The sequence below is a fragment of the Myotis daubentonii genome, chromosome 5, assembly GCF_963259705.1.
Source record: "Myotis daubentonii chromosome 5, mMyoDau2.1, whole genome shotgun sequence".
NCBI lineage: Eukaryota > Metazoa > Chordata > Mammalia > Chiroptera > Vespertilionidae > Myotis > Myotis daubentonii.
The window spans coordinates 55,429,226-55,449,797 of NC_081844.1; the positions used below are offsets into that span (position 1 = coordinate 55,429,226).

The window sequence follows — 20,572 nt, forward strand, 5'->3', positions numbered from 1 at the left end:
TGATTGGTTGCCTCCTGCACGTCCCCTACTAGGGATTGAGCTCACAACCCAGGCATGTGCCCTTGACTGGAATTGAACCTGGGACCCTTCAGTCTGCAGGCCAATGCTCTGTCCACTGACCCAAACCAGCTAGGGCTCACATAATGTATTTTAGATATTTTTTCATATCAGATGGAGCTGCTTCATTCTTTTCAATGGCTGCATTATATTCCTTTATGTAGTTATACACAACTTTACTAACCATCTATATATATAAAAGCCTAAGCGACTGTTACGACTGGTCGACCGAATGATCGGTCGACCGGTCCCTATGACGATGCACTGACCACCAGGGGGCAGATGCTCAACGGAGGAGCTGCCCCTTGGTGGTCAGTGCGCTACCACGGCCAACCTCCTGTGGCTGGCCAACCTCCTGTGTTCCCTCCCCACAGCTGGCCAGGCCAAGGGACCCCACCCATGCACACATTCGTGCACTGAGCCTCTTAGTTACCTTATGTTTTATTTGGGGGATTGTTTCTTTTTTCTATTCAAAAAATGCTGAAATGAAGTTTTTTATTCAAACATCATTACTGAAATGTTCTACAGATACATCTTTTGAGATTGATCCATATCATTAACTGTATCAGTAGTTTCATTACCAAATATTTTCTAATTTATAGTAATTTTTCAGTTGAAGCTCTTTGTTTCTCTAGATATAGATTATATAATCTGAAAATAATTGTAATTTCAAATCCTCCACTGCTGCCTTTTGACTAAATGTGACTTCTGTATCTCTAGAATAATATCAAATGATAGTGAAGATACTGTATCCTCGTCTTGTTTCTAACTTTCATGAGAATCATTCCAGTTTCCCTTTTTGAGCATGATGCTGGCTTTTCAGGTGTGATTGATGCATTTTATTATTAAAGGAAGTCTTTTTCTATTTATATGTAGGAAGTATGATGGAACTATAAAATCACCATTTAGCAAATGTCCATTTAGTAATAACATTCGCAGATGAGATTCATCAGTGGAGTCTTATAAGTTTGATGAGAAACAAAATATTTGTATAGTTTGAAAGTATTTCCCACAAGTGCTTTTAAAGTGGAAAAAATCTGATAGACACCACCTTAAACAAATTGATTCAAGCTGACATCACCAATTGTGAGACATATTGACATCAGGTACCATCAGGTACCAAAAATGCATAACCTGAATTTAAACGTGAAGAAAACAATGTAGGTAGGACAGTCTGTAAAATACCTGGCAAATATGACTCCATAGTGTCAAAATCATGAAGTCAGAGAATGCCTGTGCCACTGTCTCAGTTTGGAGAAGAATAAGGGGATGCTGATCTTGGGTCCAAAAAAGGACATCAGTATGACAAGTGGCAACATTTGAGTAATATTTGTTAATGGTATTGTGTCAGTGTGAATTTCCTGGTTCCAATGATGCTACTATGATTATATGATACTAGAGGATCAGTGCATGAAATTCGTGCATGGGTAGGATCCCTATTGGCTGCTGGCTGCTGGCTGCCAGCCGGGGCCTTCCTTTGTTCCATGCCGCCCTCTGGTGGTCAGCACACGTCATAGCGAGTGATCGAACTCCTGGTCTCCTGCTCGAACTCCCAAGGGGACACTTTGCATATTAGGCTTTTATATATACAGATATTCACATTAGGGCAAGCTGAGTAAATGGTGTACAGGAACTATCCTATTTTACAACTTTTTGAACCTTTGAAATTATTTTAGAATAGAAAAAGACAAAACAAGCAAATCATTTTCACAAACCCCCCCCAAAAAAGTCTATTTTAGAGTTCTTGTGTAGCTACAGAATTTTTGGGTGGACTAGGGAATTGAGCAAGTATACTTCATAACCAGGACCACAGCTAGATGAATTGGCCCAATCACACCAAGGGGCTCTTTTAGCAGAAACCCAGCTGTCATCTCCTTACAGTTCTTCTTACTCATGATGCAAGAATTGTACACTAAAATCTCGTAGAAGGACCAAATGCCTTTACCATTCTGCTTGCCAGGAATTCTTATCTCCCTGCATGCAGATACTGTGTTATGTTGTTCATTTTTCTGTTTTTTCTTTCTCCTGCCAGTGTGTATCTTTGGCAGAACCTGGGACACATACTGATCTCTGGTTGCAAGGAGGTTTAATTGATTTCCTAATTCTGAACTTTCCTTGCTTTCCTGGAGTAATATCTATTTGGTTATGTATGTTATAAGCTATTGGCTTTTGTTTTGTGAAGTTCACTTTCTCCTAATTCTTGCCCACATTTTGGGTTTAGGAATGCATAATGAAAAACTAAGAAGTGTTCAGAAGTACAGGAGTATGTATAGGTGATATTTTAAAAATCTACTTTAAAAGGATAGTTCGGCATCCTGATACTAAATCTTTGTTTAATCATGTACCTTGATTTCACATAGGTAAGTAACTCTGACCTGCAGAATTTCAAGACTATTAACAACATATAACCATAATCTGTATGTTGAAAACTACAAATACCAGTAATGTAAATTTAAAATTCTAAAAAAGGATAGCTTTGCAAAAGTAATTGCAGAAGCATTTTAATTCTTTTAAACAATTGGGATTTGTTAAAATTTAAAAAACCTTCTGTTTGTGGGAGGCGGCTATGGGTGAGATGGCAAGATGGGATAGGTCAGTACAGTTTTCTCTGGATGGATTTTCTGATAGTCAAGTTAATGAAATAAATTTTCTTGATTTCTGACTTTGGGTGTGTGACTAAAGTTATTCTGATGATTGACAGGGAAGGAGAGGCATCAAAATGTTTACGTATAGTAAACCATGGATTTGACAAATATAAACTTTGACTTTTGTGTTTGCTCTGAGCCATTTTTAGTTTTCCACTTTTGCTGTGAACTCATACCTTTGATAGGTAGCGAAGGACTTTTAGGTTGCTGTGAGTATTTCACAAAATTTATAATTCATAACTGAAATATTGAATTAGAAGCAGTTATAGAGCTAAGTTAGATCTTTATTCATAGCAGGGCAGTAGGTAGTGATTTCCCTGACACCTCATGTTTGTTTTTGTTGAAAAAAATATTTGCATTTTTATATTCCAAGTCTTGCTTGACTTTGTGTTATGTTAACTTGAAGATTTCTTTGAGATTTTTATAGGTGTGTGTGTGTGTGTGTGTGTGTGTGTGTGTGTGTGTGTAACAAAGACCATTTTAATGTTGTAGGACCTAGAGAAGAATGTGTACAGATAGTAATTGCCAAGCTAAAGCGTAGGAGCATGCTCCAGTTACACTGAATGAAGAAGTACTAATGCTTGTAATTTTTTTTTCTTTTGGAAGTTGGTAGGTGGGCAGTTTGATTTGGAAATGAATTTCATTATCCAAGAAGGTGAGAGTATCATCTGCATGGTGGACCTACTAGAAAAATGTGACATTACTTGCCAAGCAGAAGTTTGGAGCATGTTTACAGCCATTCTGAAGAAGAGCATACGAAATCTTCAAGTCTGCACTGAAGTAGGCCTTGTTGAAAAAGTGCTTGGGAAAATTGAAAAAGTCGATAGTATGATAGCAGGTATGTTTTTTTCTATGGTACAATGGATGTGAAGACATAAAGGTTGATTTTTAAGTACTGTATTTTTCTTGTTTAGTAACTAGAGGCTCATGCACGAAATTTATGCACTCGAGGGGGCGGTTGTCCCTCAGCTTGGCCTGTGCCCTTTCATAGTGTGGGAGCCCATGGGGGATGTCTGACTGATGGCTTAGGCCAGTGGTTGGCAAACTGCGGCTCGCGAGCCACATGGTGGCTCTTTGGCCCCTTGAGTGTGGCCACGAAGTTTCAATCGCACTGTACATGCGTGCCCGCACATGGTATTTTGTGGAAGAGCCACACTCAAGGGGCCGCAGTTTGCCGACCACTGGCTTAGGCCCACTCCCCACCAGAGAGGCTCCCGCTGCCGCTGCTGCGCTTGCCAGCAATTAGCCCGGCTTCTGGCTGAGCAGTGCTCCCCCTGTGAGAGTGCACTGACCACCAGGGGGCAGCTCCTGTGTTGAGCATCTGTCCCCTGGTGGTCAGTGCGTGTCATAGTGACCAGTCGTTCCGCCGTTCAATTTTCATATTACTCTTTTATTATATAGGATATTTATTTAAGAAATACTTGAGCATCTAACATGTAACTGGAACTTTAGTGTCTGAACTCTTAATCACAGTATATTTTAATCCTTCAAGAAATATAAGTAGCTTAATTATTTTGTTGTTTTCTTTGTTTCCAGATCTTTTAGTTGACATGTTGGGAGTGCTGGCTAGCTATAATTTGACAGTTCGAGAACTAAAGCTATTCTTCAGTAAACTTCAAGGAGATAAAGGACAATGGGTAAAATAAACCTAAGTACTCTTTGCTATTTGGAAGTATACAGAGGGGTCAGATGTCAAATTGAAGAAAAGGGATCAACTAAAATAGCATTTAGATCTATACAGATGCTTTGCCATGACTTGACACAGATGTGGATTAAGGGAACTGAGTGTTTTAGGCAATAAATTGGTCCTTCTTCACATTGCTATTCTTCACTATATAGCCAACATTTTTTTTTTGATGAAAAAGGTAAGGACAAAAAAAAAGTAAAAGTTTTAGGTTGCAGCACCCAAATTCTTTTTCTGTTGATCTGAGTAGTATACCTGTGGCCTTTACATATGAATGACCCACTTAATGAACAAAAAAACAAAACACCTTTTCAGGTAATTGGATCCACCTCTTTAGATGCAACTTAGTGGATGGTGTGGTGGTCAATTTATTTTGAACTCTAGCTGCCTTATCAAACTGTTTCTTTCTATTAGTTATTTCTCCCTTAGAATACTAGCAAATATTTTCTCCATTTTGGTTGCATTTCTAGGCTTACTTTAATGCCTTTTAGAGATTGTTGTTCACAGCAGCTGCTAGCTAATCCTTAATCTAGCTCTGTTTAAGTGTATTTAAATTTGTGCTCTATGTACTCTATTGTATTAAAATGGTTAGACTGTTTAGCTTATTTGTATCAAACTCTAGTTCTCTGGCTACTTTTAAGATGTTATCACTAATTTTCAGCAATTTTTTGTTTCTTTATATGGTTTACCTTGTGTTTATCCTTGTTAAAGTTCTTGAATCTGTGGGTTATACTATAATTTTCATCAAATTTGGAAATATTGTGCTTATTATTTATTCAAAAATTTTTTGGTCCCTTCTCCCCTTCTTCTGGGACTCCAATTACATGTAGTGCGCTCTCACTCGTGCTCTCTCTCTCTCTCTCTCTCTCTTTTTAATTTAAGAAAATTAATTCATAGAGAGGGAGAGAAAGAAAGAAACATCAATGATGAGAGAGAATTATCGATTAGCTGCCTCCTGCACGCCCCCTACTGGGGACTGAGCCTGCAACTCAGGCATGTGACCTGCCCAGAAATCAAATAGTGACATCCTGGTCCATAGGTCAATGCTCAATCACTGAGCCACATTGCCCAGGCACATGTAGCTCTGTTGAGTCTCCCACAGTCACTGAGATCTTTTCACTTTTTTCTCAATCTTTTCTCTTTGTGCTTCATTTTAGATTGCTTTATTGCTATATTTTAAGGTAACTTATCTTCTGTACTGTGTTTATTTCATCCATTAAAAATTTCAGATTTCAGATATTTTTTATTTCTGTAAATTTGGTTCCTTTTTTTAAAAAAATATATTTTTACTGATTTCAGAGATGAAGGAAGAGGGAGAGACAGAAACATCAATGATGAGGGGGAATCATTGATCGGCTGTCTCCTGCAAGCCTCCCACTGGGGATTGAGCCCACAACTCGGGCCTGTGCCTTTGACTGGAACTGAATCTGGGACCTTTCAGTTCGCAGGCTGACACTCTATCCACTGAACCAAACCAGCCAGGGCATTGGTTCCTTTTAATATCTTCCGTTTTTACCTCATTATGTCCATGTTTTCTTTTAAATCATTGGGAATCTTTAGCATATTTTATTTTATTTTAAAATATATTTGTATTGATGAGAGAGAATCATTGATTGGCTGCCTACTGTGGATTGAGCCAGTAACCTGGCCATGTACCCTGGCAAGGAATCGAACCAGGACCTCCTGGTTTATAGGTTGACATTCAACCACTGAGCCACATTGGCCGGCCTTAGCATATTTTAATAGTTGCTTTAATGTTTTTACATATAGAAATTGTGTATCAATGGGCACGAACATTTTTAAAAACTCTTTCAATGTGAACACCAAATTATTTTCTGAGGGGCTTTTCCATTGTATAATCTCTCAGCAGTGTCTGGGAAGGAAAGTGCTTATCTTTTTTTTTTTTTTTTAATATGCTTTTATTGATTTTTTTAGAGAGAGGAAGGGAGAGGGATAGAGAGATAGAAACATCGATGAGAGAAACATCATCAATCTGCTGCCTCTTGCACATCTCCCACTGGGGATTGAGCTTGCAACCCTGCCATGTGCCCTGACCGGAACCGAACCAGTGACCTCTTGGTTCATGGGTCCATGCTCAACCATTGACCCACACTGGCCGGTGAAAGTGCTGGTGTATTTTTGTTGATTGGTTTATAGAACAGGGAATTTTGAGGGATGACTTCTCTATATGGAAATCCTATAATACTGTATTTTTATTTCAGATGCAGAGTTAATTTTTGTTACTTCATTTTGAATTTATTTTAAAAAATGGGTGTGATTGTGGTTACTTGTTATTAGACTTTTATAATAAGCAGTGTGGTTGATGGGAAATTTCTTGATCACTTAAAAGTCAAGCTTTCCACCCAGCGTTTAGATAAAATACTGCCGAACTCTTTGGACAGTTAGTAATAACTTAGAGCAGCAACCAAGTACGATGAAGGGGAGCCAGTGATTTCACTTATAGTAGGACATGGTTTTGAGCTTTTAACAAAGAGGACTGTACTACACTTTATCTCATTTGCTTGTAAACTGATTAAAATGATAATGTATATCTGATTGACCTTTGTTTTTTCTTATAAATGTAAGTGAGGTTTTTCACTTTAGCTGTTGGTTGTTTAATGCATCAGAGGAGATTGTGGGTCAAAGAGGCATTAATCAAATAAATGTAATGTCACAACTTATATTATACGTGCTATATAGTGAGGTATATGTAGAATGAAATATTATAGGGAGATTTGATCTAGTCTCAGAGGTTAGGGAAGACTGCCCTGAGGAAGTCACCATGAAGATAAACTCTAACGGATGGGTACGTTTTGTTTAGTTATAGGGCAGGGAAATAGGCTTAGTGAGAACATTTTTAGCACAAGGAATAGCTTGTGCTCAGGCCCTGTTATGACAGAGAAGGCATTGTGGATGGAGTGCAGAGAAGAGAAAGTTGAAATGCAAAATGAGGCTAACAGTGTAGGTAGAGGTAGATAAAGTATCTTGTAGGCCATGTTAGGGGTTTTGGTCTTTATTTTAAAGGCAATAGGAAGCTACAGGAAAGAATAATATCAAGGTAAAATTGTAGTGGTTAAAAGCATAGACTCTGGAGTCAGACTGAGTTCTGATCCCATCCTCTTCACTTACTACCTGTGTGACCCTGGACATGTTCTTCTGCCTCAGACACCTTCTTTATTGAATGGCTTAACAATTCCTGCTGTGGTTATAAGGTTAAAATATTTTATTTTTAACGTGCCCTTAAAGATAGAACCAGTAAGCATTATTTATATGTGAAATTAAAAAGTGTTTTACAGAGGGGTGGGTGGTGGGTTGATTTACTTGGTAATTTTAAGAGATCATTTTGCTGCAGTGTGGAGAAGAGTTTTAGGTGTCAAATGATATTGGCTCATATTTACTAAATACCTCATACATGTTATAGTATTTCAAAAAGATGGCATAGAGTTTGTTTGTTACTTATTTAAGATAGTTGAAAATAACCTTTCTCTGGTTATTTTATGCTTTTTAGCTTATAGCATTATTTGGTTATTCTTGGGTGTATTGAAGTATGACTATATGAAAAGTAAGTATTTTTGTTTGATGGTACATAATATGGTTAATGAACTGGTGATTATTTTCATAGCCTCCACATGCTGGGAAGTTGCTCTCTGTGTTAAAGCACGTGCCTCAGAAGTATGGTCCTGATGCCTTTTTCAACTTTCCAGGAAAAAGCGCTGCAGTAAGTAATCTTAATGAGGAAGTCACTTGGAATGCTTTCTTTTGCTCCTTTAAAGTACAGCCCTGTAAACACCCCTGCCAGGTTCTGTATTAGGTAGAAACTTCTTTACACCACCTTAATCCTCACAGCAATGGTGCATATTACTATTTTACTAACAGTTTTAGAAGTGAAGAAATAGAGGTTCAAAGAACTTAAGAAACCTGCCATCTCACACCTTGGGGCAGCAATAGAATAAGAGCCCAATTCTTTTTAACATAGTCATGGTGTCTTAAGGACTTCGCTCTGCATTCCAGATGTTTATATGTAACACCTTCACTTTTATCTTTCTGAACGTCTTTATTTAATGTTATATAGTTCTTTATTTCTGTTTCTTTTCCACCCGGTGTGCAGAATGAGAGTAACTCTTCGACTTGTGAGTTTCCATATTATACCAGTCTCAAGCATTCTTATAAGCTGTTGATCAGTTTATAAATAAGATGATTATGTATGATGATAGCACCTGCAATGTTTCAAAACATTATAGGACTAAAATCCTATCTAATAAAAGACAAAAAGGGTAATTAACCATACCTCTGCTACGCTTCCCATTGGCTAATCAGGGTGATGTGCAAATTAACTGCCAACCAAGATGGTGGCCGGCAGCCAGGCAGCTGAAGCGAACATGAGGCTTGCTTGCTCCAGTGATGGAGGAAGCCAAGGTTCCCTGCCTGCCCCGGCCCGGCTCTGAGCTCCACTGAAAGCAACTAAGTTTTAATTATAGAAGCTAAACAAACCACAGATACCTGCTTTCAGCCGGCTACGGCCTCAGAGCTGGGAGCACCAGTGACAACAAAAATGTTTCAATTATAGAAGGTAAATCCCAGAATTAAAAAAAAGAGAAAAAAAGGAGAGGCTGGGAGCTTCAGTACCGGCCAGCCTGAAAACGGCCCTCAGCCCCTCACCCAGACTGGCCAGGCACCCCAGTGGGGACCCCCACCCTAAAGGGAGTACAGGCAGCCTGAAAACAGCCATCAGCCCCTCATCCAGGCTGGCCAGGCACCCCAGTGGGGACCCCCACCCTGAAGGGGGTGTGACCAGCTGCAAACAGCCATCAGCCCCTCACCCAGGCTGGCCAGGCACCCAAGTGGGAACCCCACCCTGATCCGGGACACCCTTCAGGGCAAACCAGCTGGCCCCCACCCATGCGCCAGGCCTCTATTCTATATAATAAAAGGGTAATATGCAAACTGACCCTAACAGCAGAAAGACTGGGAATGACTGGTCACTCTGACACACACACTGACTGCCAGAGGGCAGTTGCTCAATGCCCCCCTGGTGGTCAGTGTACCTCCACATGGGGGAGCTCTGCTCAGCCACAAGCCAGGCTGATGGCTGCCAGTACAGCGGTGGTGGTGGGAGCCTCTCCTGCCTCCTCAGCAGCTCTAAGGATGTCCGACTGCAGCTTAGGTCTGCTCCCCGCTGACAAGTGGACATCCCCTGAGGGCTGCCGGGCTGCCAGAGGGATGTCTGATTGCCATCTTAGGCCCAATCCCCCAGGGAGCAGGCCTAAGCCAACAGGTGGTCATCCCCCCGAGGGGTCCCAGACTGCGAGAGGGCACAGGCTGGGCTGAGGGACGCCGCCCCAACAAGTGCACAAATTTTTGTGCACCGGGCCTCTTGTATTTATATATGTTATTTATGGAAGCTTTTTTTTTTTTTAACCTTTTCATTATTATGTTGTTCTGCCTGTTAAAAGCAAATGTTTTCTTTGAAGATATTTCAGCCTGTTATTTTTCTGAACTTACCTTTTATTCATTTTTTACTTTGGTTCTCATAATATCTTGCTTGTTAGACTTTCTGTAGCTAGGCAATACCTGTAAAAATAAATGTGTTTTAAAAGAGTAATATTTGAATTTTTTACACAAAATAAAACTTCTTTCTTTGGAATTTTTTATTGCTCATATTGTTTTTGCTTTATATTTCCTTAATAAACATTTTAGATTTGAAGCTTTCCATAGTAATTTGACTCTGTTGGCATTGAGCTTATCATTTGTCTTGAACATTAAAAATTTATTCACTTGAGATTAACCATTTTTAATGGATGTTATAATTTTATTATTTATAATTCTCTGAGACTATCATGTGTCTGTTGCACTTACATGTGTCTTGAAATTGGGGCCATTAAGTTAGAAAGTTTTTGGAACTTACAGTGAATAGACGTTTTAAATATATTTAGTGACTCATTTATTTCCTTTAAACATAGATTTTAAAGGGAAGTTAAAATATTCATGGGTAAATTATTATTATTTTTTAATCCTACCTGAGGACATGCTTATTTATTTTAGAGATGGGGTTGGGGGGGGGGGGGAAAGTAGGAGGGAGGGAGGGAGGGAAGGAGAGAGAGACAGAGGAGAGAGAGAGAGAAACATTGTTTGGTTGCCTTCTTTACTTGCCCTGGCTGGGGATCCAACCCAAAACCCAGTGTGTGCCTTGACCGGGAATTGAACCCACAACCTTTCAACCCACTCTGCCACATTGGCCAGGGCATGGATAAATGCTTTTACAAAACTTTCACATCTTCTTCTATTTTTTTGGTGAGAGAGAACATATATACACAATGAATATGAATTTTTTTTTTTAATCCAACATTCTTTAAAATTAGCCTCTTGAAGCCACAATAGTATTATTACATAAATTTGGCTCTATGATGTTTTCATGTTTCATGCAATATTTTATAAATTTAAAAAGAATATATATGTGTATATGACATATAATTGTGTATGTGATAAGGGCTTGTGTAATATGATTTTTTAAACAGATTTATTTAGCTATAATTGACATACTACACAATTCACTCATTTAAAGTGTATAATTGAATGGTGTGTGTTCACAGAGCTGTACAACCATCATTACAGTTAATTTTAGAACATTTCATCATCTCCCCAAAGAAAAACCATATTCATCAACAGCCACTGTTCATTTCCCCCAAAATCCCAGGCCTAGGCACCCACTATTATACTTTCTGTCTCTATGGGTTTGTGTATTCCGGACAATTCATACAAATGGAATCATACAGTATGTTTGTGATCTTTTTTTTTTTTTTTTCACTTAGCGTACTGTTTTCAGGGTCTGTCCATGTTGTAACATGTAGCAGTGCTTCATTCCTTTTTGTGACTAATATTCTAATGTAAAAATATACCTTGTTTTGTTTAATCATTCATTCACTAGTCGATATTTGAGTTGATTTCACTTTTTGGCAAGGCTGCAATGGGCTTTTGGGTACAAGGTTATGTGTGATATATGTTTTAATTCATCTTGTGTGTGTGTACCAAGAGTGGAATTGCTGGGTCATACGGTGTATGTTGAACAATTTGAGGAATTTCCAGATTGTTTTCCACAATGGCAGTATCATTTCACAATCCCAGCAGCAATTTAGGAGGGTTCCAATTTCTTCATATGCTTGCCAACACTTGTTAATCTCTATCTTTTTTATTATAGCCATCATAGTGGGTGTAAAGTAGTGTCTCGTTGTGGTTTTGATTTTCATTTTTTTAATGGCTAATGATGTTGAGCATCTTTACAAATATCTTTACTGGCTATTTGCATATCTTCTTTGGAGACATGTCTACAGATGTTTTGTTCATTTAAAATTTTTATTTCTCGCCGAAACCGGTTTGGCTCAGTGGATAGAGCGTCGGCTTGCGGACTGAAGGGTCCCAGGTTCGATTCCGGTCAAGGGCATGTACCTGGGTTGCGGGCACGTCCCCAGTGGGGAGTGTGCAGGAGGCAGCTGATCGATGTTTCTCTCTCATCGATGTTTCTAACTCTCTATCTCTCTCCCTTCCTCTTCCTCTCTGTAAAAAATCAATGAAATATATTTAAAAAAAAAAAAAAAAATTTTTATTTCTCTTTTACGAATTGTGAGAGTTCTTTCTATATTCTGGTACATGTTACTTATCAGATACATGATTGGCAAATGTTTTCTTTCATTATTTTGCCTTTTCACTTAAAAAAAATATTTTTATTGATTTCAAAGAGGAAGGGAGAGGGAGAGATAGAAACATCAGTAACGAGAGAGAATAATTGATCGGCTGCCTCCTGCATGTTCCCCTGCTGGGGATCGAGCCTGCAACCTGGACATGTGCCCTGATCGGGTACATTGAACTGTGATCTCCTGGTTCATAGGTGGACACTCAACCACTGAACCACACCAGCCAGGCTCTTTTCACTTTCTTGATGGTATCCTATAAAGCACAAAATTTTTAAATTTTAAATATGTCCAATTCATATATTTTTTCTTTTGTTGTGTTTTGGTGCCATAATTAAGAAACATTTTCCTAACCCAGTGTCATGAAGATTTACTCTAATTTTTTAATGAGAGTATTATAGTTTCAGCGTTTATATTCACATCTATGATCCTTTTGGGGTTAATTTTTATATCTGATGTAAGAAGTGGTCAACTTATCCCAGCACATTTGTTTAAAAAACGATCCTTTCCTTATTGATTTGTCTTGACAGACTTTTGAAAATCTACTGACCATGAATATAAGGTTTATTTTTGGGCTTTCTGTTCTATTCCATTGATCTGTATTTCTATCCTGTACCACACAGCTTCATTACAGTAGCTTTGTGCTGTAGGTTGTGAATTTTCTGTTAATTAGTACTCTCTAGTATTCTTCTTTTTTAAGATTCTGGGTCCCTTGGCATTACTATAATCTTTTAAATAAAAACTTAAAACAAGTTGTAAAGTCATGTATATAGTGACTTCTAAATACAGTTTAAAAGTGTGAAAAAAATGTCACAAACAAATCCTCTTCAACTTTATATTTGCTGTTACAAAATAACATATTCCAAGCTTTTCCCTTAACTTTTAATTCCTTTTTTGCGCATCTTTCCCGATTCTATTACCTTTACATTTCAACAACAAAGTTGCACTTTGCTATCACTACCTATCACTTTTAATTGGAATCTCTTTGATATCTTCATTGTTATTTCATAAATAAAGCAAACAAATTAGTGTGTCCAGGCAGTCACATAGGGTGTTTCTAATGTTTGATTAAATATCTTTATTGCATATTTTAGAAATTATTAAAAGTCTTCTTCCAGATAAAGATTCTAGTTATTTTAATCATGACACAGAATAATAAGCATTATAAAATATCATTTTCATGATTTCACTAATAAAGTTTTTCATGTGAGTCAATAACTCAAAAAAAATTTTTTTTAGGCTATTGCATTACCTCCTATAGCCAAATGGCCATATCAGAACGGTTTTACATTTCATACCTGGCTTAGAATGGATCCTGTAAATAACATCAATGTGGATAAGGATAAACCCTATTTATATTGGTACGTATTTCTTTTCCTTAGTGTTAATTATCTTACTTTGAAAATGAGAAGGATATTTAGAGGTAAAATGAAAACCTATTCTCTATAGTTTCAGAACCAGCAAAGGTCTTGGTTATTCTGCTCACTTTGTTGGGGGCTGTTTGATTATAACTTCCATAAAGTCGAAAGGAAAAGGCTTTCAACACTGTGTGAAATTTGATTTCAAGCCACAAAAGGTATGTGATCTTCTGAGTCATAGTTGTGTTAAGTTATACTGGCCTTCAAGATTCCTTGTTTGAATATTATTGTCATAATATGTGGTATATCACAACTCTGTTAATATTGCTTCAGAAAATGAAGTATAAATCACTGGACAATTATTAATCTCTCTGATTTGGATAGTAAAAAGGGTGGGTATTTAGTTATTTATAGAGTTTAAGCAAAACACAAGGTGACAATATCAATGGCAAAAATTTTAGTATTATTACTACCAGTAATAATATGTGTTGTCTTTAGTACTTTAAAACTTATAGATTAATAAGTGTTTTATAAAAAATGTGTATATATACAAATATATATAGTTGGGTATAAAGATAGATGGGTTGACAATTGTGGAATCTAGGTGGTGAGAAAGGGTATTTGTACTAAACTTTAAACTTTTGAGGGGTTTATTTGAAAATTTTCATAATAAAACATTGGAAAATAATTTCATGATTAGGTTCTTATCCTTTGAGAGCTCCCTTGATTAAATATTCCAGAGGCTGAATATTGAATTTAATATAGTTAGTCATATTATTTTTTTCATTGTAATTTATCATTTAATTTGTACTAGTTATCATCAATGTGATTGAGTTATTAGAAGGATTATTATCTATCCCTCTCTCTCTCTCTCTCTCTCTTTTTTTAACTGTTCTTGCTTATTCAGTGGTATATGGTAACTATAGTGCACATTTATAACCGATGGAAGAACAGTGAGCTTCGGTGTTATGTGAACGGTGAGCTAGCTTCCTATGGAGAGATAACATGGTTTGTCAACACCAGTGATGTAAGTAGTTTGAAATGTTAAGATGAAAAAAAAATTATTTTAAAAGCATGAACTTTTCAAATAAATATATTTTACATTGAATATAAATTTTAGAATACTACAGTGGTGTGTTTTTATAGCCTTAGTTTGTCTATCATGTTTTAAAATTTTTATTTTTATTGTTGATAGTATAACAGGTATCTCCCATTTGCCCCCCTCTTTGCCCACCTCTTCCCAGCCCCTACCCTCCTTTCTCTCCTCCCCTGGCTTTCACCACACTGTTTTCTGTGAGCATGGGCTATGCATATATGTTTGTTGGCTAATCTCTTCAAGAATAGAACTGTGTTAATGTGTTACATAAGGTATTACTCAGTTCTTGTTATAAAATTATTCTGCATAGGGTAGAGATAAAGATTTATAGGAAACATTGGGTATATCTTGAAAGTGTTGTCATTGGTCCATTGTTCAAATTAAATGTGTGAGATTTATTACAGGGTTCTGATAATTTTATAAATGAGTTAGATGGTGCATACTTACAAATTTTGCATATAATATGTAGCTGTTGTAGGTAACTATCAAGTTATAATGTTTTCAGGATTCAAAAAAGATCCATATGTTAGAATTAAATTTAAATATCTTCAACCCCCAGGTTATATTCTTAAAAGAAAGTTTAAGAAATACAGATCAGCCCTGTTGGCATGGCTCAGTGGTTGAGTGTCGACCTATGAACCAAGAGGTCACTGGTTCAGTTCCCAGTTAGGGCACATGCATGGGTTGCGGGCTCGATCCCCAGTGTGGGCACGTAGGAGGCAGCTGATCAATGATTCTCTCTCATCATTGATGTTCCCATCTCCCTCTCCCTTCCTCTCTGAAATAAATAAAAATACATTAATAAAATAAAAAAAGGAAGAAATGTAGACCAGGGAAATGAATACAAAGTGTGTATCACCCATTCACCATTAGCTCCTTTTATTTTTATATTTTCTTTAAAATTTACCTTTATTGTTGAAAGTATGCCCCCTTTCTTCCCCTGTTAACCCCCTTCACCACGCTCCCACCCAACTCCTACTTTTATGTATATCTTATGCTATATGTATTTACATATTTATAATGTTAGTCTTAAGAGCTCTCAGGTTGTTGTAACAGATTAGGTTTGAATATCAGTTCTTTGAATATCTGTCACTTAATGATTATATGACCTTCCTTAATCTATTAGACCTCAGTTTTCTCCACCTAAAAATGGGTATAAAATAGTATCTATCTCAGAAGATTAATGTGATTAAATGAGATACTGTTCAAAGATCCACTAGCAGGCTGCTCAATAACTTTTCTCATTATTGTATTGTTTTTTTAAACCTGTTTTTTCCTCACATTAAACTTTATGAAGTGCTTCTTGCATTACAGGCATTGTAATAAATATCTTTATTTTCTAAAAGCCCCAATGTTGCAAGATAAGTACTATTTTAACCTCCATTTTACAGATGAGACTGAAGCACAGAGAGGCTAGGTAACTTGCCAAGATCAGCAGCATGGTTTGTCTTTAGAAACCAAGTGCTAACATATTCCCTAAGGTCAATATGTGTTTTTCAGCATTCTTTCTAATAGTTTCTAGGTATACAATGATACTTTCAAAGAGATATGAACAACTTTACTTCTTGTCCTCTGTTGTACACATGGTTTTTCTTAAATGTGGTCTTTGCAACCTGGACATTGTTAAAAGGGTTTTTTTTTTTTTTTGAAGAAAATAATACACCTGCCTTTCCGGATTTATACATTTCTTTTGAGGGATTGCATCTATTCCCATGACTGTACTCATCATCTATATCTTGATGTCTGCAAAAAACTGTCTAAAATTTTATTTAATATTAAGACTATATGTAAAATCAATATTCTATATATAAATCATCCCTCCTGTCAACAAAAACCTTGGGATTTTCTTGCATTAGAACACTAATGTGGTGGAAAGTTTTGTTGTATTTTGTTAAAAAAGAAAATAAAACCACAACTATCCAGTGCAAAAAAAATCTGCTTTTACAGTTTTAACTTTTCACTAAACCTATAAGACTCTGTTGACAGTTGTTTCTCTGTTCACATTAGCTCACAGTAAAGGCAGATTCATTATGTCCCAAACTTAGCTCTTGATTTTCCTCCTTGTTCCAAAGCCTGCTCTTCTGTCTGGTTCTGGGGTTATCCAGTTATGAACCTTCAGAGTTCATAATGAAATCTCTGACTGTTTCCTACATTTACTTTGTCATCAAGTTTTGATTTTTCTAATTTTGTAAATGTGTCTTATCTGCTTTTCTGTGAGATATTTCTTGATCACTACAACAGATGGGAAAAAATGAAGTGTAATGGCTAAATGAATTATTTTAATCTATTTGTATTATAGTTTAGAATGAACATTTGTACCAATTTAGGTTGTTATTTCTGGAGAAGGTAATTTTTTCCTAATACAATTTTCTGTGTTCTTTCACAGACTTTTGACAAATGTTTCCTGGGCTCGTCAGAAACAGCAGATGCTAATAGAGTATTCTGTGGTCAGATGACTGCAGTGTACCTTTTTAGTGAAGCTCTTAATGCAGCTCAGATCTTTGCTATTTATCAGTTGGGCCTGGGATACAAGGTACTTTACTTGCTGTTCACTGCTTAACCAGTATTAGTTGAGCTTGATTCAAAGGTGGGTGATGCATGGGGCAACTTACTTTGGCTTACAGCCTGTGTATGTCAAAGTAATCATGGGCACCACAGGGAAGTCACAGGAGTCCAAAGGGTACTTTAATTTTTTGAGGGAAATACAGTATACTTGTCACATGTGGGGCAGTAGCTCAAGTTTCAACTTTAGATCATGCTGCATTTCTTGTAATGATATTAATCTTTGCACAGCTAAGTTTTCAATAGTTACTGAGATAGAAAGCTATGTGGGACCTCTGGCTCCTAACCGCTCACCTGCCTGCCGGCCTGAATCCCCTAACTGTACTCCCTTGCTGGCCTGATCCCCCTAACTGCTCTCCCCTGCCGGCCTGATCGCCCCTAACCGTCTCTGCCTCGGCCCTGCCACCATGGCTTTGTCCTGAAGGTCGTTTGGAAGATGTCTGGTCTAATTAGCATATTACCCTTTCATTAGTATAGATAGCCAAGAAGTTGAAGTAACCTAATTGTCCATGAACAAATGAGTAAAGGAAATATGGTATTACATACAGTGGAATATTAATTAGCTTTAAAAAGAAGGAACTCTGTCACATAGAGTAACATGGTGAATCTTAAGAACATTATGCCAGTCGCAAAAAGACAAACACTCTATGATTCCACTTAAACAAGTTACATAAAGTAATGAAACTCATAGAATTAGAAAGTAGAATGGTGGTTGCCAGGGGATGGGGGAGATGGAAATGAACTGGGTATTGAATTTCAGTTTGGCAAGATTTAACAGGTCTAGAGATTTGTTGTATAATGTGCATATAGTTAATACTACCATACTATCCTATCTAATAAAAGGGTAATATGCAAATTAACCATCACTCCATCACAAAGATGACAGCGCCCATAGCCACAAGATGGTGGCGCCCAGTCCTCCCAGCCCCGCCGGAGTCTGCCAGTCCTGGTGGGGCGGCCGCTGAGAGTGGGCAGCGTGAGTGGCCTGGCAGAATGCTTGCTTCATCGCCGTGGCAACGAGGCAAGCGTTCCACCCCGGCCGCGGAGGGCCTTTGGGCAGGGGGCACAGAGTGGCTGGGTTGGGGGAGAATGCGTTGTTGCCCTGCAGATGGGCCTCTGGGCTGTGGAGAGCCTCTGTGCAGTGGGTGTGGAGTGGCCAGGTCCCGCAGAGAGCTACTGGCACACAGATTCGTGCGCAGGGCTACTAGTCTATATAATAAAAGCCTAACAACTGTTATGATGGAACAACCAGAACGATCAATCACTATGATGCACACTGACCACCAGGGGACAGATGCTCAATGCAGGAGCTGCCCCCTGGGGGTTAGTGCACCCCCACAGGGGGAGCGCTGCTCAGCCAGAAGCCGGGCTTACAGCTGGCGAGCGCAGCAGCGGTGAGGGAGTGCAGCTCTCTCTTGTCTCTGCAGCATTGCTAAGGAGCAGTGAGCCAAGTGGTAAGGAGCAGCAAGCAGGTGGGTGGTAAGGAGCAAGGGGTCCTGGACTGTGAGAGGTCGCAGGCCAGGCTGAAGCCCCCCCCACCCACCAGTGCATGTATTTTGTGCACCGGGCCTCTAGTAGACTTACAAAATTTATCATCTTAAATATTTTGTGCTTTTTACCAAAGATTTTAAATAATGACACAATAAAGACAAAATACTCTGTGTATATACTGTTCTACAGTTTTTTAAAATATAAGATTTTTCCATTATATATATATATTTTAATATATATTTTATTGATTTTTTACAGAGAGGAAGGGAGAGAGATAGAGAGCCAGAAACATCGATGAGAGAGAAATATCGATCAGCTGCCTCCTGCACATCCCTCACTGGGGATGTGCCCGCAACCCAGGCACATGCCCCCGACCGGTATTGAACCCGGGACCCTTCAGTCCGCAGGCCAATGCTCTATCCACTGAACCAAACCGGTTTTGGCTCCATTATATTTTTAACATGAATTCAGCCCACTTCAGAATTAAATGTGCAAGCTCATCCTAGTTGATAGTGTTAGGAAAATGATCAGTGGTGTGTCTCCTTAAATTTTTTTTATCTGTGGTGCTTTGTATCTGGATTTTCTTTTTGTGGCATTCTATCTTAACTGTTCTACTTTTTTATTTTTAGGGTACATTTAAATTCAAAACAGAAAGTGATCTGTTCCTTGCTGAGCATCACAAACTTTTATTGTATGATGGCAAACTCTCTAGTGCCATTGCATTCACATACAATCCACGTGCTACAGATGCCCAGCTTTGCCTGGAATCATCCCCTAAGGACAACCCTTCAATTTTTGTTCATTCACCACATGCACTCATGCTCCAGGTACTAGCTAGAATCTTTTAAGAATATTTTTAATGGTAACTTTTGATGTTTTATTGATGTGTATTTGGTAGCTTCTATTAAATACATGCAATGTAACATTCTATTGTCCTGCTATGCTTTATTTTTAATTGTTTTGGAAATGAAATCATTGGAATGTTTATGGTTCTTCTATTTTATAAGGATGTGAAGGCAGTTTTAACACATTCCATCCAAAGTGCTATGCATTCAATTGGAGGAATACAAGTGCTATTTCCGCTTTTTGCACAGTTGGATTATAGGCAGTACTTATCTGAGGAGGTTGACTTGACTATATGGTGAGTGCCTTTGTTTTTTTCATTAATTTGTTGTGAGTTACTGTCATCGTCCAGTTGCACAGTAATTTTTCTGCCTTTTAAATTTGTTGTATGGTTGAAAAAAGAATATAATTCAAAGAAACTTGTGAACTATAAATGTTATTACAAATTCATATCAATAATAATAGTATTGATTTAAATTATTCCTTATCAGTAGGAAATATAGAAGCTCTAAAAGATTTTTTTTTTTTTTTGCCCGGCTGGCATAGCTTAGTGGTTGAGGGTGGACCTATGAACCAGGAAGTCACAGTTCGATTTTCCGTCAGGGCACATGCCTCGGTTGCAGTCTGGATCCCCAGTGTGGGGCATGCAGGAGACAGCCAATCAATTATTCTCTCTCTCATCATTGATGTTTCTCTCTCTCCCCCCTTCCTCTCTGAAATCAATAAAAATATATTAAAAAAATAAAAACTTGTTTTTTAATAAAGTTAGAAATAATGGATTTATCAGAAATAAATACATTTTTGTATAATCTAATTAAAAATTTTTAAATTGTTATTTGGCAGTGACTTATGGGAATTTAGCTTTTCATATTTATTGGTTGCATGTAATTAGAATCTAAAATTTTGATGTTATATAATAGGTGCTTAAATCTTTTTTATTAGATTGTTTGTTTGGTACATTTTGTCGTCTGTATTGTAGTGTTTGAGTCTAAACAGGCAGAGACTTATTAATTCTAGGACAAGTTATAAAGCTTTGAAGAGGATGTCTAAATGAATTTTTCGTGATTCTGTAGTCTAGTGAAACTATTTACAGTAAAATAATTACACTTAATTTATTATTTGAGTAATTTAGAGGAGTTTCCCATTGTCCC

At 37.7% G+C, this 20,572-nt stretch overlaps 1 protein-coding gene and 1 long non-coding RNA gene across 11 annotated transcripts in view; one reads left to right on the forward strand and one right to left on the reverse strand.

The window, feature by feature from the left end:
• The window catches only part of LOC132235471 (uncharacterized), a 189,437-nt gene that overhangs the window by 113,947 nt on the left and 54,918 nt on the right, over positions 1-20,572 (reverse strand). The window lies entirely within an intron of this gene.
• The window catches only part of LRBA (LPS responsive beige-like anchor protein), a 593,124-nt gene that overhangs the window by 48,606 nt on the left and 523,946 nt on the right, over positions 1-20,572 (forward strand). For 8 of the 10 annotated variants that reach the window (XM_059697845.1, XM_059697843.1, XM_059697844.1 and 5 more), the window contains 9 exons: positions 3,309-3,540; positions 4,239-4,339; positions 8,009-8,104; positions 13,311-13,432; positions 13,521-13,647; positions 14,337-14,456; positions 16,912-17,058; positions 19,208-19,405; positions 19,586-19,719. In XM_059697845.1, coding sequence (XP_059553828.1) covers positions 3,309-3,540; positions 4,239-4,339; positions 8,009-8,104; positions 13,311-13,432; positions 13,521-13,647; positions 14,337-14,456; positions 16,912-17,058; positions 19,208-19,405; positions 19,586-19,719 — 1,277 coding nt within the window. Of the gene's footprint in view, positions 1-3,308; positions 3,541-4,238; positions 4,340-8,008; positions 8,105-13,310; positions 13,433-13,520; positions 13,648-14,336; positions 14,457-16,911; positions 17,059-19,207; positions 19,406-19,585; positions 19,720-20,572 lie in introns of those variants that run through there. The other 2 variants (XM_059697852.1, XM_059697853.1) reach the window with 2 other exon arrangements.